At 42.4% G+C, this 24,618-nt stretch overlaps 2 protein-coding genes across 6 annotated transcripts in view; one reads left to right on the top strand and one right to left on the bottom strand.

The window, feature by feature from the left end:
- Positions 1–2,329: 2,329 nt before the first annotated feature.
- RBM18 (RNA binding motif protein 18) lies at positions 2,330–22,814 on the bottom strand. 2 transcript variants are annotated; one of them, XM_059141130.1, is made up of 6 exons: positions 22,678–22,814; positions 19,590–19,718; positions 12,630–12,756; positions 9,417–9,503; positions 7,698–7,783; positions 2,330–4,380 (listed from the first exon to the last, which is right to left on the bottom strand). In XM_059141130.1, exons 2-6 carry the CDS (start codon positions 19,700–19,702, stop codon positions 4,221–4,223), a joined length of 573 nt encoding a protein of 190 aa, XP_058997113.1. In that variant the 5' UTR covers positions 19,703–19,718; positions 22,678–22,814; the 3' UTR covers positions 2,330–4,220. The 2 variants fall into 2 exon arrangements, with proteins under 2 accessions (XP_058997113.1, XP_058997114.1); XM_059141131.1 differs by having other exon boundaries at positions 19,590–19,708; positions 22,678–22,813.
- Positions 22,708–24,618, top strand: part of MRRF (mitochondrial ribosome recycling factor) — a 52,801-nt gene continuing 50,890 nt past the window's right edge. For all 4 annotated transcript variants that reach the window (XR_009346266.1, XM_059141129.1, XM_059141128.1 and 1 more), the window contains exon 1: positions 22,708–22,901. Coding sequence is in view for 3 of the 4 variants with exons in the window: in XM_059141129.1 (XP_058997112.1) it covers positions 22,708–22,901 (194 nt within the window). In the remaining variant the exon portion in view is untranslated. The remainder of the gene's footprint in view (positions 22,902–24,618) is intronic.

Here is a 24,618-nt window from a genome sequence, read left to right as displayed (position 1 = left end):
GGACAGTGCTCATCGCATGTTCTGTCACTGTCATGCGAAAACAGACAGACATGAGTGCACGTGGCTATGTTCCAAGAAACATTTATTGTTACAGACACTGAAATTCAAAATTCATGTATTTTTCCTGGGGCACAACATGGTGTTCTTCTCTTTCCTCCATGTTTAAAAGTGCGCAAGTAGTTCTTAGCTCTGTGGGCCACACAGAGTGAAGGGATGCTCCAGCTTGCCTGAGTAACAAATACCAAACTTTAGTGTTTGCAGGACTGGGTTCTACCTGGTGCTCTCCCATTAACTGTGTGATCCTAGCCAAGGCCCTTTTTCTCTCTGGGTTTTTTTTTTTTTTTTTTTTCTCAATCTGGGCCCATGGGAGGCCATGTGGGTCAGCCTCTCAAGGCCCTTCATCTCTGAAGTACCACACTTTTGATTTTTCATCACCAAGTATTTACTGAGCATCTCTTACATATACCACACATCATTTTAAATGTTGGGCATAGAGCAGTGGATGAAAGTTCCTGCTCACATGGAACTTACATTCTAATGAGAAAAATAAGATGAAATAGATATCTAAAATTGGGTAGCAATAAATGGTGTTAAGAAAATGAGGAAGGGAGGGATTGGGAAGTGACAGGGCTGTGACTTTAGAAAGGGAGGTCAGGTGGCCTCTTGATCATTGATGTTTGAATGGAGACAGGAACAGATGAGGCAGTGAACTCTGTGGGACAGCTGATGCAAAGGCCTTGGGGTTGGGGCTCCCTTGTATTCAAGAAACACCAAAGCCAGTGTGGCTGGAGCAGTGAACAAAGGCGGTAACAGTAGGCCCTAAGGACAGACAGGTGGTCGGGGTCAGGCCATTCTGGCCCTTGGCAGGTCTCTGCATTTTATTCTAGGTGTGATGCAAAGCCACTCAGACAGGCATGACATGCTCAGATTTTTAAAAGGGTCGTTTTGGCTGACTGTGTGGAAAACGGACCCTAACGAGGCACTAGGGGAGGCAGGGAGATCAGCAGGAAGCCACTGCAGGAGCCCATGCAAGAGAGGACAATGGCTTGAGCAAAAAAACCAGTGGTGCTGGGTGTGCTAAGTGGTTGGATTCAAGATGGATTTTGAAGGTATAGTTGACAGGACAGGAGCAGGAGAGAGAGACATCAAGGATAAATAGGATGGTATCAAATAATATTTTAGGATTTATTTGAGAGAGCGAGTGAGCGAGCAGGGGGAGGACAGAGGGAGAGAGAGAGAATATCAAGCAGACCCCCTGCTGAAAGGTCACAAGCCCGAGATCATGATTCGAGCCAAAACCAAGCTTAACTGACAGGGCCAGCCAGGCACTCCAGCATCAAATTGTATTTTAGGAACATCATGATTACACATAGGAAATACTGAACATTCAATTTATAAGGCAAGACTTAATCTTGTTCCTTTTATACAAGTATTAAAAAGATAACAGATTTGCTGATTCAGAAAACAACTGTATGTAACTTAATAGACCGGGGACGGAGCTCTGGAATATTTGGTTTTCAACCACTCTTATTCTCAACATGCTTTGAGAAACCTTTCATGTGATCCTCTTACCCAACAGGAAGATGCGTTACAGAATGCCCACTTAGGGTTACATTTTGCATCTGATAAAAGAGATGAGATTACGGATACAGCTCCTATCTCCTTCCTGAATATTTCCTTCAATTCTTCACTCTTGTAATTTCAAGATTGTATTTATTTATGTAAGAGAATGCAGAGGGAAAGAGAGAGAGAGCATGAGCCAGGGAGAGGGACAAAGGGAGAGGGAGAGGGAGAAGCAGACTCCCCACTGAGCAGGGAGCCCGGCGCGGACCTCCATCCCAGGACCTTGAGATCATGACCAGCCGAAGCCAGATGCCTAATGAACTGAGCCACCCAGGTGCCCCCACTCCTGTAATTTCAAACAGTGAGTCAATCAACCAAGTTAACACTGGTATTTTACAAACCTTTCACCAGGCTGCTTTCAGCACACTTATGACACATACATTTATTCTTTGAACCTCTGCTCTGGAAGAAGGACCAAACATAGTGTTGATACTTTCACGAACTTCCACTTATGGCTTCTTTTCAAATGGTTGGGTTTGCTGTGGAACGACTAGTCTCTTTCTCATCTCTGACAACAGAAGTAGGCACGCATGATGCATGGAGGGAACGGTCTGAGGATGCCTCTAGCCAGAGCCTTCTACAGAGAAGGCACTTAGAAAAAGCACCCCGCCTGGACATGCCGGCCCAAGTCCTGAGGGGAAATGAGCCTGCCAGAGAACTGTAGTCTTTAGTCCAGAAAATAAATGAGAGAAGACACAACCGCACAGACACTGTCTTGCATTTATTCACACAGAGGAATTAAGAATCCGTACAAATAATAAACATTGCTTTAAATACAAATAAATAGCTCTGGTTTCTAAAGGAAACAATTCTAGGTAATTCAAAGTTAAGTATTTTCTAGGTTCCTATTAAAAATAGAGACTATGTTGCATTAAGTAAGTCCTATCCCACCATACCCTTTGAGGACGTAAGGATAAAATGGTGAATTCTGTACTCTTAGGAAGTCACCAGAAAAATGGGAGATTATTGCTCCCATCTCCCTGAACTATCCCTCAAATGGAAGGAGAGTTACTTGCATCATAAACAGAGCTAATAAATGCAGAAAGTATTTAATATCTAAAGATATCTAAAAAGATTTACCTTGGGAAAGGGGATGAAAACTTCTCTGAACCGGTTCTGTGAATTCTGAGTCCTTACTAAGCTCAAGATTTGGTTCAAAAGTCTTCAACTCACTTATGCTCATAGGAAAACTTGAATTCCTAACGTGAAAGCCTCCTCTTGTGAGCAGCGATCACGGTAAGGTGTCTGTAATCACTAAGAATGGCGCCTCGCTCTCAGAATGATTGACCTGGTCAAGAAGCAAAGGCGCTGCCCCGTGGAACATCCTGTCAACCAGGCACCAAAATCACCCAAACTGCTGACAGAAATGTGCTCCCTCTTCTGCGGATTTAATTGTTCTTCCTCTGTTCTTATAGTTAAGATATTCCAACTGGCAAAACATATCTGGGCAGAAGTATGTTCTATGAAGGACGAATCATTTGAAAAGTCATGCAGTCTTTCCAAGCCTTTAAAAACTACAGAAAACAGGAGGTCATTTTACAATGGTGGCACCAGACCAGGCCTGCTCCGCTGACTTTCTGTGTCCACCGCATGTCCCCTCCTCAAGCTGTACAAGACAGTTCAATTTCTTCGACACACCCCCCTACATATTTATTAATAAATAGTATGCTTGACAGAGATCAATATAGCAACGATTAGATTTTCCAAGAAGTTTTGCTTTTTCTATTTAGATTGATCATGATACAATTCCAAATAGAACATTCTCATGCTGTAAAAAACAATCTCATGCAGTAAGTGCAATTTTAAAAGTCCCACGTTAATAACAACATTTGGTATTATAGAAGGCAGGATTATTTAGATTTTTTTAAAAAAATGATCACTATAGAATAAAGACTGGATTTCTAAAGAGAACTTCCATTGTGGTATAAAATGCTAAATTTGAATCTACAGTTTTGTTGATGCAGACAATGATAAGATATACACCATGTTTTCCTAACTGGGATTTTGAAACAGTAACCATAATTCTTAAACAGATCACCACAACGTATGCTCAAAGAATCAGCTCCCTTTTGCCAAGAACTTTTTCTTTTTAGTCCAGTTGAAGGGATTTCCATAATAAATTCCAGAATAATAGTTCTCAACATGATTCTAAATCTCTTATTTCCCTCCCTCTTACTTTTTCTTTATGTTGTAAAGACATTTGAGCATAGAAAAACACTTTTTTTTTTTTTTTCTGAAAGACGGACGTTAATAACGTCATTTTCCTGATTTAAATAATAAACATTTCTTATGTTCGCCTTTCTCTCTGGCATACTATGTTTCTGGAGTTACAAATCCAAACAAAACAGCCAACCAGAGCATCCCCATGTTCAAATCACAATTTTGGACACAATTCTATTTATTCTGGATGATGCTCAATTCCATGCATACTTCAGGGAAGAAACATCCATGAGAACATCCGAAAATGTTATGTTACCAAACCTTAACATGTGATTGTGCTCTGTTGGGTAGTACCATTCACATCGACAAAGTACAAAGGCAGAGGATTTCAGGTGTGGAGACCAATTTGCTTTTGCTGCCGCAGTAATTCATAACCATCATCTTCGAGATTTCCAAGCTGTTCTAGAATAAGGAGTAGTCCTTTTTTTATCCGGAGGCTTAAAGTAGGAATAAACAGGTGCTGCTGGATACTCTGCGTCAGGATTTTCTGCCATCATTTTCAGCTTTGCTTCAATGGCTTTTATCTTTGCGGTGACACTGGAAAAAGGACAGCAGAGGATCAGAGTGGGCCTGGGTGCACTCAGGAAATACGTGTGCATCTTATCTTCCTTGTGCCTTTTATGCATGTCACAGAAGCAACAAGATAACTCAAATATGAATATGCAAATATGTCACATAAAACACACACCCAAGTAACATTTTAAGAAAAAGATCAAACCTAAACCATCTATTAAATTTTTACAAAAAACTCAGATACCGTTAGGTACTCGCATGTGGCTACATTTAATCTTCAGACACAAACACTGTCTGACACCTTAGTACTAGGCAGATAGTGGGCACTCAAATAATTCACGTAGAAACTGAAAGTGGGGTCTGGAAGAGATGTTGTACACTCGTGTGTTCACAGCAGCATTAGCCGCAATGGTTAAAATGTAGAAGGAACCCAAGTGTTCATTGATGTATGAATGGATAAGCAAAATGTGGTATCGTATCATATCCTGGAAAATTATTGGGCTTTTACAGAGGAAGGGAATTCTGACATATGCTACAACATGGATGAACCTTGAGGGCATTATGCTAAGGGAAACAAGCCAGTCACAAAAAGACAAAATACTGGATGATTCCACTTGTCTAAGGTACTTAGACTAGTCAAAATCATAGACATGAAGTGGAACGGGGGTTCCAGGGGCTTGGAGGAGGCGAGAATGAGAAATTATTATTTAATGGGCACAGAGTGTCAGTTCTGCAAGATGAAAAGAATGATGGAGAAAGATGGTGGTAACAGTTGTACAAAACTACAGACGTATTTGGTATCACTGAAGTGTCCACCCAAAATGGATTAAGATGGTAAATGCTATTTTATGTCTTTTGCCACAATTAAAAAAACAAATAAAATAATTCGTGTAGGACTGAAAACAACACGATAAGGTAGGTCACGCTCCTCATTTTGCAGATGAAAGACCGAGGCACAGGAAGGTCAGCCTGCCCAATATTACGCAGCCAGTAAGTGGGAGAGCTGAGACTCAAGGCTATGAACTAGTACAATGCACCACTTTTTGAATCACTGAATAATGATGGAAAACACACCCTGGATCCTACAAGATCTTTTTTTGCTAACAAATAGGTGTTTCTAGATGCAATCATTTATGGAGTGCATACAATGAACCAGGCACTGGGCCCAGAATTTCACCTATATTGTTTCTAGTCCTTGTGATAATATCCACACTTTACAGATAAAGAAACACATGCAGAGAGGGAGTCATCTGCCCCGGGTTCACACAGCTAACAGCACAGCACAGCCAGGATTCAAACCTGGTATATTATCACCAAAGCCCTTGCTCTTTCCTCTCCATCAGGTTGGGAGCTGAGCACCTGAATTAGAGAGAAGGGGTGAGGAGACACTGCACAAGTTGGGAGGAATTCCCTTCCGACTGCCATCCTGGGACCAGAATGCAAAGCCCTCAGGCAGTGGGTATTCTATGACCCATGGTTCCCTTTCCATTCTCGATGCTGTCAGTGGTGTACAGACAGGGAGAGAAACTTGGAAGGGAACGTTACAATGGCCTTTTAGAGATCCTCAGAAAGTGTGCACCTGCTGCACACACTCCTAACTTTACACGGCCAGTGCAGAATCAACCACCTACATTACAATTAGAAAGAACACCGAGGTATTACCAAGATGCATTCCAGCACCTCCTCTGTCAGCGGGACTGCCAGCCGCTGTTCTGTAGGAGTCATGAAAAAACAGCTTTCTCTATTTAGGTATAGATGCTAATACAAAGATGTAAACTGAGGTTCTCTGTATTACAAAATAAATGTAAAACACTGGATTGTCTAATATAAGTGTAAACACTGAAAAGAAAACTAAAGACACGTCACTGTAACGTGTAGAGCTCCAAGCATAAATGCAATGGTCTCTTCCCAACAGGAGTCAGATTTCTAAATCTGTGACCACGGGGGTGATATGGTTCCCAGTGAATCTACAAAAGTCATCATATGTTTTTTTTTTAATTTCTGGGAGTAGAAAATAGTAAAAGACAACAAAATTAAGAAATCAATGATATTAACTATTACATTTAATATTTACTATAAAGATTAAATTTAGTAATTTACTTACAATATATGATACATAATACTTTATTAAATATTAAGTCCAATATTTTAGTATTATAAAAATTAATGATATTAGACTACTAACTATAAATTCAATTTTACTTTGCTAACTTTGTCACTCCTGAAAACATTTCAGGGTTACCCTGCCCTGCAGCTTAAGGAGATGCTCACAAATCTGTTTTGTTTGGTGCAGAAAATACACAAGAAAGGTTTTTTGCTGTCTGGTCCTCCATCCAAATAGGCATCGTTTTCTTGACTTTGTGACTGCATGCTGATTTCTAACCGTTTCAGGACATGGATGCTCCTTCACATATCTGCTTTCCCTCCCTTGGAATAGGCTTCAGGACAGTATCCCTGTGTTTGCAGCATGAAGTTTCTTTGAAGTAGTAAGTCAAAGACTGACTTTTGTAGTCCAGGAGGCCTGGCTTTGAATCTGGAATCTGCTATTTGCTACCTGTGCGAGCGTGGCCAAGATAGTTTACCTTGCTAAGCGCCAGCTTCCTTAGAGGTAAAACATGACTATTACAGTACTTTTACCAGAATTTTTATAATTAAATGACATATGGCATGTGAAGTGTTTAGCACAGTGCCTGATTTAGAGTAACTTCAATAAATCCTGGATGTTGCTATTGTTAAAATTTCTCCTTAGGCTACAGCGCAGGGGGAAAAAACACAAAACCCCAAAACCCTCTACTTCTGCTCAACCATTCACTTAACTTCCCCTTTCTCCACCTAGGCCTTCGTTCCTTCTGGTTTGAATTAACTCCGAAGAAGTAACTGACAACGTGTGCACACTAGAAGCAACACTGTTGCTGTCACAGAAGCCAGCAGAGAGACTGAAGGTACTCCGGGTAAAGGAACTCACAGCTGGAGAGGAAGTAGTGGACAATGACAAACACCAATGAGACTTCAGGCCTCATGAAAAGGCTTCTTTTTAGGGTAAGGACTGCCTGACATACCTTGGTTTCCAGCGCCTAGCACACTGGCTGCTATGTGGCAGGTCCATCCAGCCTTTTCTGAATGCATGAATTCTACAAGTATGTGATCTTAGGGGTATGCAAGGAGAGGGTATGTACGCCTTCTGGAGATTAACTGAATACATCTCTCAACACGTCAAAAGTTAGTACATTCTATCCTGAATTCAGAGTCTAAAGAATCACTGAAGTATGAAAAAAGGCTTGGAGTGAAGAAGTGGCTCACACTCTTGAATACTTGTGTCTTTCTGTAGTACACCATCTTACCTTAGGTTAGACTGAGTGGGCTCAGTGCTTGAGGATGGCTCAAGACTGATAGGAAGGATCTTATCATTCTTGTTATGGTCATATCTCTGAAAGAAAAAGGGAAACCACTTGGGTAAGCAAAACCAGTCCTTTACTGTAGTGCGTAAGTTTAGAAACTCCAACCCCACCAGCATATCACTGGTGTATTTCTAGACCATCTGAGGACTGCTTTATGTTTACAGTTAATGCAAAACTCCACACGGTTTTGGCCTAAAAGCTGTAAGTTTAGAAAAAGAAGTGTAGAAGAAGCTTCCCTTCTAGCCACTAGTCTTCCTTATTTGGTAGGGAAAGAACTTCGTCTTTCAAATTCACAGATGGTATAAATACACAATACGATTGCCCTCCTACACTCTCGTTTTAACTGTCACATATCACCTCTTACAATATTTACTTTGCTTTATTCAAAACACTTAAAAATTTGGCTAGACTTTTGCAAAGTACCAAGCATAACATTAAACTCTCAACAGGTCTGACTAGAGAAGCAAAGTATTAACAGCTTTCAGCCACTGATAGAGAAAACATCCTATAGCAAAAGGGCAGTTTAATTTGATGTCAGATAATTATATACCTCTTATAAAAAGCAAATTAAATACTAAAGAGTAATCAGGAGCCTGTGATCAAAAAGACTTGTAGGACAAGAGAACCGCAAGGTATCAAGATCTCAAATGAAAGACAGAAACAAGGATGATTTGTTACGTGTCTCTTCGATGAGACATAGAATAAGAAAACGAAAGTCAGTCTGGCAAATGAGACTTGATTTTCTTTTGAGTAAAAAAGCATTTGGTAATTCTCTGTTGTTTCTATTTTGAAGGCAATGTGTCCTAGAAATTGAGAAGGCTCCGTGATGACCTGAGACCCTCATAAGGACCCAAACTGTCTGAGCTGTTTTTCACTTTGGACCCCGAGCGCAAGTGCTTCATGCTCCTATAACCAAAGACTGAAGCACCAATCTTCATTGCCACAAATCTCTTTATAGGCAGATCTGTCAAGATCCCACTATAAAGGAAGAGAACCAATTCTTGGGATCCTTCCAGTCCCCAGACTTTTGTACCTTTGGGCCAGGTGAAATAGATGCCATCTTTTTTTTTTTTTTTTAAATGGTCCTATCTTTTCCAGTGCAGTCTCCCAAGAGACCAGCTGTAAGATGAACAAGGCGACTGGCCACTTCTTGGGCTCTGGAGACAATTGGTACCACAAGTAACTCTCAAACTCCCTGGAGTAATGAGATGCCGGTGCTTTAAGCACTCCTACAAACTCCCCATTTCTCAAGCATTTAGGATAAACATATTCAAACTCTCCACAGAACTGAGAGGCTGGGGAGAGTCTAATAATGCCGAAAGCAACTAATTTTATAAATAAATACATTTTTCTCCTCCAAAGAACATCCCCCACCAAAAACATGATAGAGGTCTGAGTATACACATCAGCCACATGGAAAAATCAATCAAAAACAGAATCTGTGGGTATGTGGAGAGAAACAATGAAGGAACTTAATCCCTCCTGAGATGTTTCTCAAAAGAAAAATCTGGCAACACACATGGTAAATACAAGGAGGAGACCAAAGTATGCCTGCTCCAGATGTGAAGAGGCTAGGATGCAAATGGCTAAAGTGGACAGCGATCTTCTGGAACACTCAGTTCGGGTGAGCTCGGTGCTGCCGTTCCAGCCCAGCAGACTTACCTTCACTTGCGCGTGAGCCCACCGCACCACCAGCTTCTTGGACAGAGCCAGCTTGCCATTGAGACACTGGATGGCTTGTTCTGCTTCCTGTCCGGGAAAGGGACGGATGTTAGCCAAAAATTCAAATGCCTCATTAACTGTATGTATCTCACAGGGCCGCACTAGCTTTGATGGCTGCAATCCTAACCAGACTGCCTTTGATAAACAGCTCGCAAAGGGTGTACAATAAAGAAAAAAGGCAGAATAACAGGAAGGGCATGAGTTCTGTAAAGTCAGTTAAACAAAAACGGTGGCTGTCGCTTATTGCCAGTGTAACGGTCCCTTAATCTCTGTGAATATTAACTTCTTCACCTATAAAATATGGGTAATACGACTAGCGCTCAATCAAGCAATGTTACCAGATTGTTCTTACTAGGTGATACCTTTCTATACACCGTGCTAACAAATTTACTTCCCTTCAGGGACCTTGGAACTATACCCCAGACTAGGGCTTTTACTCTGGATCCAAAGCAAGAAACAGTAATGGCTTCAAACGTTATGGGAGTGAAGGAAACCAGGCCGGAAAAAGCAGGAGTGAGTCAAAGAGCCTGTGAGCAAGGTATTTGTGTGAGCCAATCTACGCACCTGGCTTTTGGAGCCAAAAGTTCCCTGACCCTTTCTCTATCACAGACAGGAGCAACAAGGTTAAAAGGAATTCCTGAAGCTGGTAAGAGTCACTCTAGGACACTCCCAGGAAGCCTGGTCGTACTTTTCCATCCTGCCAAACCTTCTCGGCTCCTTCTGTATCCAAGAGGCATTTGGCCAAGCATAACCCACGTTTACCAGCGGGTGAAGAAGCCCCGAAGGAACAGGAAGAGGAACGAGACGAACCTATCTGAGACCGCAGTGTGACAGCGGCAGATTTCTGAGTCTGGTGTTACCGGTGATCCTCTCATCCCTCTGGAGCTCGCCAGCATGCCGTTCAACAAATATCTGAGACTCACTAGGTGTCAGCCACTGCATAGTCACTGACATCCTTGCTTAGCAGTTACAGAGACAGATAAGAGATGTTTTACTCTTCTTTTAAGTTTAATCTAGTTGATTAGAATTTATGCGGTACTCTCTATTGATTCTACAGCATTAGCAGTCATAAGATGCCAGCAAGGGGATAAATATTTCCCCCCAAAATGTCCAATCTCTGTATGTCACTTCAGAGTTCATGTATGTAACAGCATGATTAAAGGCCAATGGGACTTTCCTGTATTCCCTTATCTATTCTCTCAACTTCCTGGAAGGTAAGGAAGGTATTTTTAATCCCCATTTTTAAATGAAAACTGAGGCCGAAAGAGGTTAAGAGATGTGCCCCAAGTTGATAAATGAAAGAGCCAGCAGCAGAAGCTAGGCTTTGTGACTTATAATCCAGTGTTTTAAAACCAACATCTAGCCCAGCATGACCACTGACTTTAGCTGTCTGCTAAATCACACTCTATCATTAGTGAAGAATAAACTATTTAAAAATGCTAACCACACACAGCATCCTTCCAGTTCCCCCATTTAGAACAGCAATGTATCCCTCAGCGCCAATCTCATTTGCAAAAGTTAGAGGAAACTGAAAGAATCCCCAGTGTAGATAAAGACAAATGACACTCTCATACAGTCTCAGAACATCGTGACATATCATCGCTTGAAGGCAACTGGCAGTCATATCCAGAAGTCTGCAAGGACTTTGTTGACGCCTCTCCATTTCCATGAATATACGTATGTGTAAACATAATCCGAGGGATGCGGATATTCACTAACACAGTTTATACTTGTGAGCCACTGGGGACCACTTAAATAGCTAACAATCGGGGACTAGTCAAATAGCTTATTATATATATTCCTATGATAAAATATTGCACGGTCATCAAAATGATGTTGGTTCATTTTTAAAAAAATTTTTAAAAGATTTTATTTATTTGAGAGGAAGAGAATGAGAGAGAGAGAGCGAGAGCGCGAGCATGAGAAGGAGAAGGGAGGGTCAGTGGGAGAAGCAGACTGCCTGCCAAGCAAGGAGCCTAATGTGGGACTCAATCCCATGAAACTCGATCCTGGGACTCCAGAATCATGACCTGAGCCGAAGGCAGTAGCTTAACCAACTGAGACACCCAGGTGTCTGATGTTGATTCATTTTTAAATTGAGGTCTAAGTTACATATAACAAAATGTATATACTAAAGCTCTATGAAGTTTTACAAATATGTAGTCACACTGGTGAAACCACAGTATCACAATACACAAAGTTACCTGGATATACAGTATCATGATATAGAAAGTTATCTGGATGTGTACTAGAGGACAGATAATTCTTAATATACTTTGAGTGGTAAACAGGATGGTGTAGTCTTCCTTCTGTGATCTAAGTCGTATGTGTGTGTGCACATGTGAATATAAAGAAAGATCTATAACTAAATATTAACAGTGATTATTTCTGGGTATTGCGCTGATTAAGGGAAGTCACTGATCTGTATTTTCATCTACAACTAATAAATATCACTTTTATAACAAGAAAAACATCCAAATAGATTATTAACGCAACAATAACTAGGCAAAGTGTTTCCACATGACAATAAAGTTATAGTGCATATTAAACAGTATGTCTGTATTTAATAACATTCAAATTCAATTTCTTTATCAAGGCGTGTCCACTCAGAGGATAGATATAATGTTACTGCAAGAAGATACACATATATAGCATGGTTGAAGCTGAAAGCTCTCCTCCTTCCTATATATTCCAATCCGTATGCAGTTGTTCTGAGACACTGAGAAGAAGGGTACATTTTTAAGAAATCAAAATAAAAGAGTTTGTGGGTGGCTCACCACACACAGGGAGGGTTTCTGCACCACGGGGCAAAACTACTGAAAGAAAAGGAGGCGTTGTTGGCCTGCCACTAAAGGAACAAACCAACCAGAACAGGGAGGAGGATGTCCATGTGCTTAATGCGGGCACCCCAAAGCATCTGGTCAGAAAAGTAGGTCAGCCGCCTGAGACCGGGAGCCTGGGGAGGGGAGATTTTGAGAGCTGTTCCCTCCTTCGTATACCGAGGGTCTCCTCCAGGATGCACGGCAAGGCACACAGAGAGGAATCCGACCCTGCTCTTGCCCGCAAGGCACTGCTATTCTGAGCAGTCGAGAGGGATGCAGCAAGAAGTGGGGGAGTATAGGAAACACCATGAAAGGGGAGAGGTTCCATTACCTGCTTCGTTTCAAAGTTCACGAAACAGTACCCGCGGGGCTGCCCCTCCAATGCACCTGACTTGTGGAAGAGGAAGTCGAACTGCTTGACCGTGCCGAACTTCTGGAGGAGCTTGAGGAGGTGGTATCTGCAGAGAAAGCACAGCCCGTGAGCACACTCTGGGCACTGGGACAGCCACTTGGGCTCAAGCGTGAGATAAAAGCAGGAGATAATTTACCCTGGGTGGGGGGAAATCTCACAGCCCCGCCCCCTGCCTTTTTTCAAACTGCTGCGTTAGTTTATTTGGCAAACAGATGTGTTTGCCTCTCTTTGGAATGGGAACTCAAACTGTCATGGCTATGCGTCTGTCCAGCACAAAAATACCAAACAAAAAGCCACACCTAACAAACAGCTGTCTGGCCCACAAGCACCATTTGCTTTTCTTTTGGAGAAAAGCTCAAAAAACAGTGTTGATTTATTTTCTTTTTTAAATTTCTTAGTAATGAACTAGTATTTGTGAATAACTACAACTCCATCGGGAACATATACCCACATTCCAAATGCCAAAACCTACCCTATCTCAAAAATACATAAAGTAGTAAACACATACACACTCACACAAACAGAAAAACAACTCTGGAGGACTTCTGTAATACATTCCATAATTAATCATTAGCTCTGAATGGCACTTGTGAGAAGCTCTGCCAAAAACCAAACCACAGCTAGTGGCCTTTCCATAAGTGCCTGTGAGTTTCGATCCCTGATGTAACCGAACGTTAGGGACAATGCGGAACCACAATGTGCCGGGGGCTGGTCTCCTGGAGGGCAGGGGAACCTGGCCAGTCCTATAAATCACCCAGTTGTGGGTAACTAAGCCACTTCAGTTGCTTTAACACAGCTTACGCTTTGGAGCACGATCGATTAAAGAATAGGGATGGCCCCAGGAAGAATTTTTTTCCAGGCAGGAGGTTCACCCCTAGCTCTTATTTGCCATTCCGCCCCTCGTCCTCTCTTGGATTCCTTTCTCTAAAACTTACTTGGTTTCTATAGAGCTTTTAAGTTATTCAAACAGATGTGGCCTTAACAGGTTGCTGTGGCCAATCTCAATTCCGACTTCCTGTCATCTGATGTAAGGGTGAGACAAACCAACAGCTCTCCCAACAGCTCTCCCAACAGCTCTCCCGTTTCCTTTTCCTCTGGCCTTCCTCCTGGCATCCTCCACGCTATTCAAATGGAGTCAAGGCTTTCTCTAAACAATGCTGTCCCTGTGATACTAAAAAGGTATCAGCCCACATGCTAAATCTGTTATTACTGGGAATTCTACCCCACAGGGAGTCAGTAAAGCTGTCCTTACAGCCACATTTATATTCACATTGTTTTCTAGGAGAAACTCATCAAGATTTTATTCTTGAGTAAGAATCTCCTTTGGGAGGCAGAAAGATATGAAGTGGATCATAAGCTATATATATTAAATCTCATACAAATGCCCGTCAACAAGCAAGCCCATTATCCTGGATCAGGTGCCTGACAACGGAGCAAGGAAGACATAATACAGGTCTTGCACTGGGGCAGGATACAAGGATCCCAAGGCATACTGTGGACATTAATCTGGTCTTTAGACCGGTTTTGAAAGGGAAAACAACTGTAACCTCCTACATTTTAAATTCTCAACTCCCATCAGGAGACTTCAGCTGCTAGTGAGGATGTAGGAGGTGATCCTTTGGGGAAAGAGAGATACCTCAAGTGCAAATTTCTGGTTTTACTTGATTTTTGATTAGGCATACAGTAAGGGTGAACCTCTCAAATGCACACACAGATGGGCTGGAAGAGTCTCCCCTGGGTGTCTAATTAATTAATCTCTATGTCCTAATTAATTAATTAATTAAAGTAATCTCTACATCCAATTTAGGGCTCGAACTCATGACCCTGCCATCAAGAGTTGCACGCTCCACTGACTAAGCTGGCCAGGCGCCCCTCCCCTGAGTCTTTAACTCACAGCTACATCTGCCACTTACTATGCCCATGTGTTAGTTGCCATGAATGGTGGGTCAAACCCATTTTTCTAAAAAACAATCTAAGGGCTACTGTGGGCTGGTCATCTTTTCATCAGCTCCATTCTGCTTAATAGCAGGAAGGTAAGGCGATCGGCATTTCCTAGGAAATGAATTTTAATTTACTCGGAAAAAAAAAATGCCGACAGATTATTCTTTGAAAAGCTAACAAATACATTCTGCCCGAAGAGTGCGACCTTAAGATTCCAGGAACATCTGCTTAGGTCTGTGTCTTTCAACTTCTCCAGGATTTCTTTCCTTGTTTGATAATTTCTTGAAATTATCGGAACACCGAAACAAAAGGAATGAAATGTTTACTATTTTGCTTCCTGGAGATGAGGACTGCGAGCTCTGATAGTGAAAAAAGCCTGAAGAATCTTGCTTTCACATCTGCAAGCACTTTCATCTGTTGCTGAAGTATGGGAGGGCTCACTACTCATCAGAGCCTTGCTTCGCTTAATGAAACGTGGGCCCTGCGGCTTCAGGAGCTAGTACACCAGTCCCAACATATTTCTGCAACTTAGTCCTTTCCGTATTGGGTCTTGAAAATGGCCTTCCTGCCTAATGGCACAGAAGTAATCAATTTACACAGATGTTAAAATAGACACCTACTACTTGTCAAAAACTGTTTTAGGCACTTGAACAACTAGAACCCTGCCTTCAAGGACCTCACATTCTGGTTAGAGGAGAGATGTATGCAATCAAAAAATTGCAAAACACTATGATATTTGCACACAGAGGTATGTACATGAGCACCCAGATGAAAGGCCCAATTGTGCAGGGGGCATGGTTATTAGTGAATATCAGGGACAAAGACATAAATGTGAAAAAGAGTCTGCTCCACTGGAAAAGAGTGGGGGTAGGGCAGTTCAGCAATGAGGCTGAAAGGCAGGCAGGGGACAGGTTGTGAAGGATGCTGGTGTCTTTAGTGAGGGAATTTCAGTAGGCAATGGGAAGTCAATGAAATGACAGTTAGGACTGTTTTAAATGCATAATTTTAGTGAAAAATGTTTTTTATAAACTTACAGAAATGATTATTTGCTAGGTCTTTATGTTCTCTGTTCTGTATGTTCTATATGTTATTAAATCGTGTTACTGGGTTTCAAATTTAAGTAGCAAACAGTAAAGGCTGATTCATGCAAACCAAGGCATTAAAAGAAGCATGAATCATAATGGAAAAACAAGGAAAAGGCTGAGAAAGCCAGGGTTTCTTTGGGGGTAAACACACTGTTCTCCCACATCCATGCACATGCTCTAGTTCATCTCTGAAACTCGACCTCAGAAGGACATTTTCCCCTAGATGGCTCTCCACTGCCTTTAAATTTACTTCGTATAACCCACACTGACCACCTCCCTCCACAAACAGATGCCCTTTCCAGCTATCCCACCGGTCAGCGTTGACACGATTCTCTATTTCTCAGGCAAGAAACATCAGGGTCATCCTCAATTCTCTGTTCTTCAATCATGTTCTTCATCTCTTTCACCGTCTCTTAGACTGACTTCCAAGTTCACTGTCTCTACCTAGATGATATGCCTAGTTTCTGGCAGTCTCTTCTAGCTAATGTTCGTTGTTAGTCTTTGCTCCTCCAACCTACTCTACATACTGATGTCTCATTTCCCCCCTAAAACAGCACTTTCATGCTGTCAGTATCCTGTTAAACACTCACAGCAAGTCTCTTCCACAAGAAATTCAAATTTCTTGTCTGAGTAAATTTTAAAGACCCTGTCTTAATCTGATAGTATTCTATCTACCCAATTACTGTTTTCACTATCACTTAGTATTTAACCTCTCCTTTAGTCAAAAAGGTCCTCCCGATATTCTGCTCACCCACTCTTTCTTACTTCTACTTATACCCTCTACTTAGAATGTCCCTTTCTTAAGAATCTCTGCTGGCTTTGCTCTTCATTTTCTTTTTCTTTTTTTTTTTTAAGATTTTTATTTATTTAATTAACAGAGAGAGAGAGAGAGAGAGATCACAAGTAGGCAGAGAGGCAGACAGAGAGAGGAGGAAGCAGGCTCCCTGCTGAGCAGAGAGCCCAATGCAGGGTTGGATCTCAGGACCCTGAGATCATGACCTGAGCCGAAGGCAGAGGCTTAACCCACTGAGCCACCCAGGTACCCCTTGCTCTTCATTTCCCCTTATGAGCTGTGCAGTGGCTACCAATTTGGCTTTCTATACAGCACATTTAATGTTTGAAAAAGAGAGCCAGCATTAATCCTTTCAGAGGAAACCACAGTGTGGAAAACAGACAATGTCTAAGGACATTAACTTTTTCGGCTTCTCTGTTGCAGGCACTAGCAACGGTACATGGAGGTACTGTTTTTACCCTATGGTTAGACTGGGTCCCACAACAATTTAAAAGAAGTCCTTACATTTTAAAATTTTGAATAGGATACTTTAGGTTATGATTTTTCTGTTATGTGGACTATTAGAATATCTGTGCAACGAGCACTAAATTAGGTAACAGGAGTTAGTCCCATCATTAACTACTTTTCAGTATACTAAGTCAACCTACTTAACTCTTCCTGTCCCATAGAACAGGGAAAGGGGCACCTGGGTGGCTCAGTTGCTTAAGTGGGTCTGACTCTCAATCTCAAGTCTTGCACTGAGCTCCATGATGGGTATGGAGCCTACTTAAAAATAAATAAATAAATACAAGGAAAATATTATCTCTTCTACTTGACTCACAACGTTATGAGTTTAAATAAGAGGAACTAATGTAATACCAGAGCTAGAAAAAATATGCAAATTATTAGTTGAACATTCTCACCTTATAGGTTAGAAATATGAAGTGTAATATAATTGGGAGGAATCAGAATAGGGTAAAAAGAACATGGGTTTGGGATCTGCTACCTCCACAAATAATAATAAAGCTAAACCTCTAAAACCTATTTGGTCGTACAGGTGTTCTCGGCAGCTAGCACGGCCATGAGATGGTGAATGCTGCAACCACAAAATAACAAACACAAATCAACATGAATAAATATTTCATGCTAACCATAGCTATGACTGGTAGCTGCATCTTTAAAAAGAAATTTATTACTATTTAACAAATCAGTTTGTTTGGCAGAGAAAATGTTTTAACATAAGGAATCGAGAGAAGAAAAACAGTGAACAAAATTGCAGATGACACAGAGGTGGGGAAGCCACAGGCAGACCCTGCGAAGCCCTCATCTGCAGTTCAGCACGTAATGCCCATCTTCACCTTGACGTACAAAGGGCAGAGATACCAGTAGGAAAGTTTTGTTTCAATGTTCCTGATAATGCTCTAACTGAAGAAAACATTCATTTATGACATAAACTGAGGTGGCAGATGCCCATTTGAACCTTCCTATCAAGCAACAGGACACAATCAGAACAAGCCTCATTATGGTGAACTGCAGCCAAAACAATGGACAGTGTTTCCACGCCCCAGATTTCCATTCAGACGAGCAGAGGTGGGAATGGAAAACATCTCGGGAGCATCCTTTCACAGCTTGGGTTTTAGATGATGGAAACAGCTTCTCTGATCAACAGACATGATTGAGAGGCTTGGCTGATTCACACATTCATCCTCAAAGCCATGAACCATAAAGAGAACCAAAATAAATGCACAGTTCATACTCCAGAGCCCCAGTGACCAAGGTAACATAACATGGAAACAACGTATCTTAAATGGCATCATAATTCCTAGAGGGACCCAAAGTTATCTATACTTAGCTGATCTGAACTTGAGCAGAATTAAAGAACTAAACTTTGTTATGATCCTGACCCATCAGGCCACATCCCCTTCCTTCTCCCAATCCCAACCCTCTGTATACCTCTTCTCATCCTAGAGTCAAGTAAATGGATTCTCTTGTTTCCCCTCACCCTACCTTTAACATTATTTCAAAGGGAGTAACTTCTAGGACTGATGGCATACTCCAGGTTTGCTTTAGCACTGATCCCTCAGAGCCCGATCTACTCACTCCTTAACCATCCTGCCACCAACCACAGCCCTGTAACTACTGAGCAACAGGGAGAAGGAAAAAAACCCTTAATTCACTCTGCTAAGGAACTGCTTTCCATTACAATGGCCAGAGTACAAAGAGTGGGGAGTCAGGACAATTTAACTGCTTTTGTTATCCTGGGTAAGGTACTTCCCTGTCTTAGGACCCAGTTTTCTTTACTGCTGGTTAAGAGAGCTGGATCATATCTGAGGTTTTCAAGTGTGCTCCATGGAGTCCTATAACTAACTGAGCATCACAGAAAGGGTAGCGGTTGCCAAAAGGCTTTGGGTGTACCTCTCCCCATCCTTTAATCAGAGCAGCTCTGAGTTTTTATTTTAAAAACAGGTCCTGGTTACTTTAAGACAAGGTTCCTCAGATTTAAAACGTCTGAGCACTGCCTAGCATGGCACTTGGCACAGATGGGCACTTGGCACACAACAAGTACTCGTGTCATTTAATGACTGAATGAAAACCAAAGGGACTGATGTGATCTTTAAGATGCCTTCCAGCTCTGACCTTCTGTGGTTCCATGGATGCTTCACATGAATTACAATCGAGTGGTACCCTCTGCCTGTTTGTGAAGGTACAGAGACTTCTCCCACTTGTTCCTTCATTTTGAGGAGTAAGAGTATGCCGTGGGCTGATTCTAGAAAATAATGTGCTACAGTCACCGGGTATAAGGATTCAAAGTGGTGAAAACGGGAAAACATTTTTGGCCAACAGAAAAAAAGAGGTCTATGTTTTAAACCATTCCCAAGCCTATGTTCTTGCAGAAGAGTTCAAATGTGAAAAAAATGTGAGCATAACAGGTTAATAACAAAAGCACATACCCTTCAAAGATAATTAAAACATACACAAAAGGGCCAAAATATATCCTGAATCTCTTGGAAATTCTTCTGAACGTTATCAGTGCAAACATCCCAGTGTGGTAGGTAATGATTTAAGATGACTCAGACTCACTCTGTGATCTTGGGGTCCAGGTTGCCAATCCATAACCGGTGCCCTTCCTGCAGGGAACCCTCTGAGAGGATGGATGCGTTCTCCAGGGGAAGAGTTTTGGTTTCTGCTTCCATCAATCTCTATGAAAAACTAAAGGAAATGTGAACATTCAGGCAGGAGAGGAGCAACACTGTGTGAACATGAGGCTTCAAATTCAATTCAACAAACATTTATTCAAGGAGGGCAAGCTCTGGCCAGTTCTTCAAAGGCCCCAGTCATTCCACAACCAGGGCCCCAGCACCAGCTCCCTTGGGACAGCTCCTCTGGCAGCCAGAGTGCAAAAGCTTCCATTTAAGGTGAAAGGGGCGGGGTTCTGTGTGCAGAAACTAGTTTTCCTCTTCTGAAGCCAGAGGCAGACTGGGCAGGAGGCCAAAGGCTCTTTTCTATTACTACATGATACTCCAGTTTAAAAACCGTCACCCCAAAATAAGTCTTGGAAATCACCAGAAAGAAGAGTGTTAATGGCACAGAAGAAGATGGGTGGGAAAGAGCAGCAGACATGTCTTCCTCATGGAAGAGGCCATCTAGGAAATTTAAAGCTGTAGATATTGGAGTTAGAACTCGGTTTGAAAGCGGGTTGTGTGACTTGGTGAATAACCTGAACATTCTAGGCCTCCATTTCCTCATACATATGAGGAATGGCGAGGACAGTTCTTATCTTATAGGGCTGTTGTGAAGATGAGAGACAGTGCATGAAAAATCATTAAACACTGCATCTAACAGCAGCAAGCAATCAATAAATGTTCACTAGCATCACGTTTAATATTATGGGAGAGACTCAGAGGAAGAAACTAACCCCTCCTTCGTCATTCCAGTTGGCCCATTTACTAGCTGTGTGACCTTGCTCAAGTTAGTCTGCCAGTCTCTACCTGCTTCCACATCTCTGAAATGGAACAACACCTAATAAAAGTTGTGTGGATTTACTGAGTTAACACACCCAAAGCGTTAAGAATGATGCATCACACCCAAGAAGCTTTCAATTAAAGTTAGTTTAAATTATTACTAGTCTTTCATCCTGAAATGACTCATCTCACAACCAAAAAGGGAGGATGAGGGTTATGATGGCAGAGGCAAGGGAAAAAACCTGGGGGTCAAGAAGACCTGGTTTCAAATTTTGGCATTTCTACTGGAAGTCACTTCTCTCTAAGTTTGTTTCCTCATCTCTACATACTAAACCTTACCCTGCTTGTAACTTAAGGTTGCTGAGAGGGCTAAAACTGAGATGACAGATGTAAAATAAAGCTTTAACAAATGTATAATGTGGTAGAGAAAGAAAAAAGAGCTGGGAAGACGGCAGGTTGTGCCAGACTTCAGAACTAGAATACACATACGAACCATGTGTAATATAAGCAGATGTGCCTCAGAGGTCAGTGCTGCAGGAACTGTGTCCTAAAAACAACAGGTGACATATACTGAACATGTCATTATCTCTTATTCACCTCAGCAGAGCCTATGAAGTCTGGCACACGGTGGGCCCTAAGTAACTGTTCATTGAACAAGTTTTCTAGCCCCACGTGTGAAGGTATTTTTCTTTCTCTTTCACTCCCATGGTCAACCTGTCTAGCAATGCATTGATAAGCAACTGCTAATTTCTAAGCCCAGGGCTATGTGCTGAATAGAGAAACGAATAGCTATAGATCTTGCTCTTACCTCCTGAGAGAAAATGTGAAACACACAGAAACAGAATCTCAGGAGTGGAAACAGAGGAGGAGAAACACTTTGTCTTATCCCTGCTTTCCTTTCCTCCAATTTTCCTACAGATCACTTATTCATTTAATAAACAAACAAAAAAAATGTGCTCCTATTTCTAGGCATTGTCTGGACACTGGAGACAAAGCAGTGAACAGACGAGGTCCCACTAGGGATGCTTGTATTTGGAAGAGGGGTGGGACAAAAGAAAACGAAAATAAATCAGCAAGATGTAATTACTGACAGCTGCAAACACAATCAAGCAAGGTAATTTGACAGAGAGATAGGGGTTGGACTACTTCAGGATTAGTGGAGAGGGAAGGCCTCTCTACAGAACATGACATTTGAGATGAGGCTTCAATAGAACCTCCTGATTTTATGTCTGAAAACAGCAATACCAACAACTACCTAATATCACCTGATTTTATGTCTGAAAACAGCAATACCAACAACTACCTAATATCACGGGAAGGTACCACGTTTTAGTGGCAAGAGTACAGGATATGGGGCCAAAAGATCTAGATTCAAATTCTGGCTTTTGTATCCAGTTATTGCATGGCTTAATAAATGTCTTCTCAGAAAAGCATTCCCTAAGGGTTGAGCTCCTTGTTAGTTTGTATCAAAGCCACCTTTCCTTTACATGTAATGCCAATTCAGTATTATTTCCTATTCCATTTTCTATTTCCCTCACTAGAATGTAAGCTTCTACATGGCAGGGCCCTGCCTATGCCTATGATAGATCATAGTTCTATCCCCAACACTTGGTATACTGCCTGGCTCCTGGCTGGTGCTCAATATTTACTGAATGAATGAATGAGGCTCCACTTGGAGCCCACGTTTCTTCTTCCTTTCTAGAATGGGTATGATTATCCCTAACTCGTGGGTCGTTAAGAAGCTTAAATGAGAGTACCTGTGACAGCTCAGCACAGGGCCTTTTGAGGAACGGTAAAGTGTAATGAGATCAAGATGGCATGCGACTACCAAAAGCTTTTGGGTTTGCAATGGCGACAACCCCCTCTATTAACAGAGCTCACAAAACGCTGTTATCTATTTTTGCAGCTGACCTGCAACAACCTGAAAGGCAGGAAAAATCATACGGGGAAACTGAAGTCCAGAGAACCAAAGCCACTCGTTCCTAAAGCTAACGGTAACGGCAGGGTCCAGCCTGGAATCCCGGCTTCCCGATTCCTGGCCGCGAATTCCCAGACCCGATGGGTCATTTCTCTGATTGTTATTTCCGGGCTAGCGGCGGGACAATCCGGGGCGGGGCCTGAGAAGCCGTCTTGCTAGGGCAGTCTCCTCTGCGAGCCCCTCGCGGGGCCGACGCTGGGGTGCAGCGGCGCATCTCGGCCGGACTCACCTCGTGGCCTCGACGTCGTCTCCTCGGCTCATGCCCCAGAAGCAGATCCCGACTCCGCGGCCCGACGGCCCTCCAAACGCGTCCGCCTCACCGCCGCCCGCTGCCAGGCCGTCGGTGACGTGCTACGCCTGCGCCGCCGCGCCGCCCCGTGACGTCATGGCGCCCGCGCCGCTGCCGTCACCGGGGTCGCATAGGTCTTTTCCTAGTAACCTGGGCGATAGCTGGTGAGTGGCCTCTGCACAGCCTCGAGGCGCGCGCTGGGTCCGGGTGCCAGAGACTTCTACTCAAAGATTTCTGGGGACTTTAGGGAGTCTGATCGCTGTCCCCCGACCGGTTCCATTCGAGTCCGGCTTGACCTTTAAGATTGGGGGCGGGACCTGTCGCTTCCCAGAGAGTTTCATGGGGTGGGGGCGGGGCTTGGCCCATTAGCTAGGGACTTCGCGGGTGGCGGAGGAGGAGGGAGCTCACTCAATAGTAGCCACTACTTACTGGCCCACTATTTGGCAGGAACATTTAATCTTCCCAGGGTAGTAGGTATTATTCCACCCCCTCCCCCGCCCCATGATGAAGAAATGGAAGCTCAGGGAAATAACTACCAGGGACGTGCGGCTAGTATGTGACGGAGCTTAAATTACAAAGCCTCAACTTTTAACCATTACTCTGTGTCTTCCCTCGGCGAGCAGTTAACCATTTCAGTATCTGTTCTCTAGTTACAAAATGTTTCTGCAGCCCTTATCTAATTCTATCGTCCTGGTAACCCTGGCAAATAGTATTGTCATCTACATTTTTACAGATGAATTTGAGGTCCAGAGAGTTCGACCTAATGCAAGTTGCATATCGAGGAAGTGTTAGAACCGAGACTCTTTTCCAGATCTTCTCTAACTTAGGTGCCGTTTGCACTACCCAGAATCTGGTCCGACCTTTCATTTTACAGTTGAGGAAACACAACCTGGATGGGAGAAATGATTTGACAGAAGTCATATGTTGGTCGTAGAGCTGGCACAAATGCTTTTTGAGTACAGGTGGTTATGAATCTATAGAAGATGATTGGCAGGAGAGAGGAAATAGAAATATTGGGATTCATACCTTGTAGCTCTTAGGCAAAAGCTCTTTCTCTACCTGTTAAAGTGTCTTATCCTCCTTTGGCTATGTCAGGAACATGATTCTATACTACACTTGTGATACTGTAAATAATCAGATACTATATAGTCAGTTGCTATAAACACCTTTACATGGCCCTGAATTTAGAGAACATACTCTCTATATGTGGAAAATCTGGCAAACCAAGAGATCATCGAAGCACCGTGGGGAAGCAGATCCCAGGACCTTCAGTCTGAGCTTAGATTCCAAATCTTGAACCATAATTGTGACCTTGGGCAAGGACTTACTCTTTCTAGACTTTCATTCATGTATTCATCACTTGTATTCAGTGTCTTCTGTGTTTAGGGACTGTGCTGGGTCCTAGAGGTATGGCAGTGAACAAGACAACCGTGGATCAGTCCTTGTGATGGTTATAGTCTTGTGGAGGGAATTAGGCAATGATCAGATAACTACGCAAATATTAGCTAATTTTTGTTGAAGTGCTATGAAGAATTGTAGGGTGTTAACAAAAATGGGCTACAGGACATTTGATCTAGTTGGGTTGGAGGATATGGCCAGAGAAGGCATCCTCTGAGAAAGTGATGCTTAAGCTGAAATTTGAAAGAAAAGTGGGAGGTAGTTCATTTAAGAGGTGGGGGAAGATCATTCCAAGCAGATTCAACTTCATAAGTATGTTTGAAGACCTTGAAGCAGAAGGAACATTCTAGGAAATGAAAAATCAGTGTGCTTATGTGTAAAATGTGGGTGGTAATCACAAATAGTTAACAGATAATACATGTGAGAAATGTGAGAATATTAAAAATGTGTGTATTGTAAGCTAATATACAGCCAAATTTGGAG

Source organism: Mustela lutreola, chromosome 12 (genome assembly GCF_030435805.1).
Source record: "Mustela lutreola isolate mMusLut2 chromosome 12, mMusLut2.pri, whole genome shotgun sequence".
NCBI lineage: Eukaryota > Metazoa > Chordata > Mammalia > Carnivora > Mustelidae > Mustela > Mustela lutreola.
The sequence above is the reverse complement of the archived record's forward strand: the minus strand, read 5'-3'. Positions and strand labels throughout refer to the sequence as shown.

Excerpts from the sequence above, each read along its gene's own strand:
- RBM18 (XM_059141130.1), bottom strand. The coding sequence starts at position 19,702 with ATGGAAGCAGAAACCAAAACTCTTCCCCTGGAGAACGCATCCATCCTC. Across the intron at positions 12,757-19,589 it reads CTGGACCCCAAGATCACAGA|ATACCACCTCCTCAAGCTCC; the intron begins GTGAGTCTGAGT and ends CTTTCTCTGCAG. Across the intron at positions 7,784-9,416 it reads GGGCTCACGCGCAAGTGAAG|AGATATGACCATAACAAGAA; the intron begins GTAAGTCTGCTG and ends TTTTTCTTTCAG.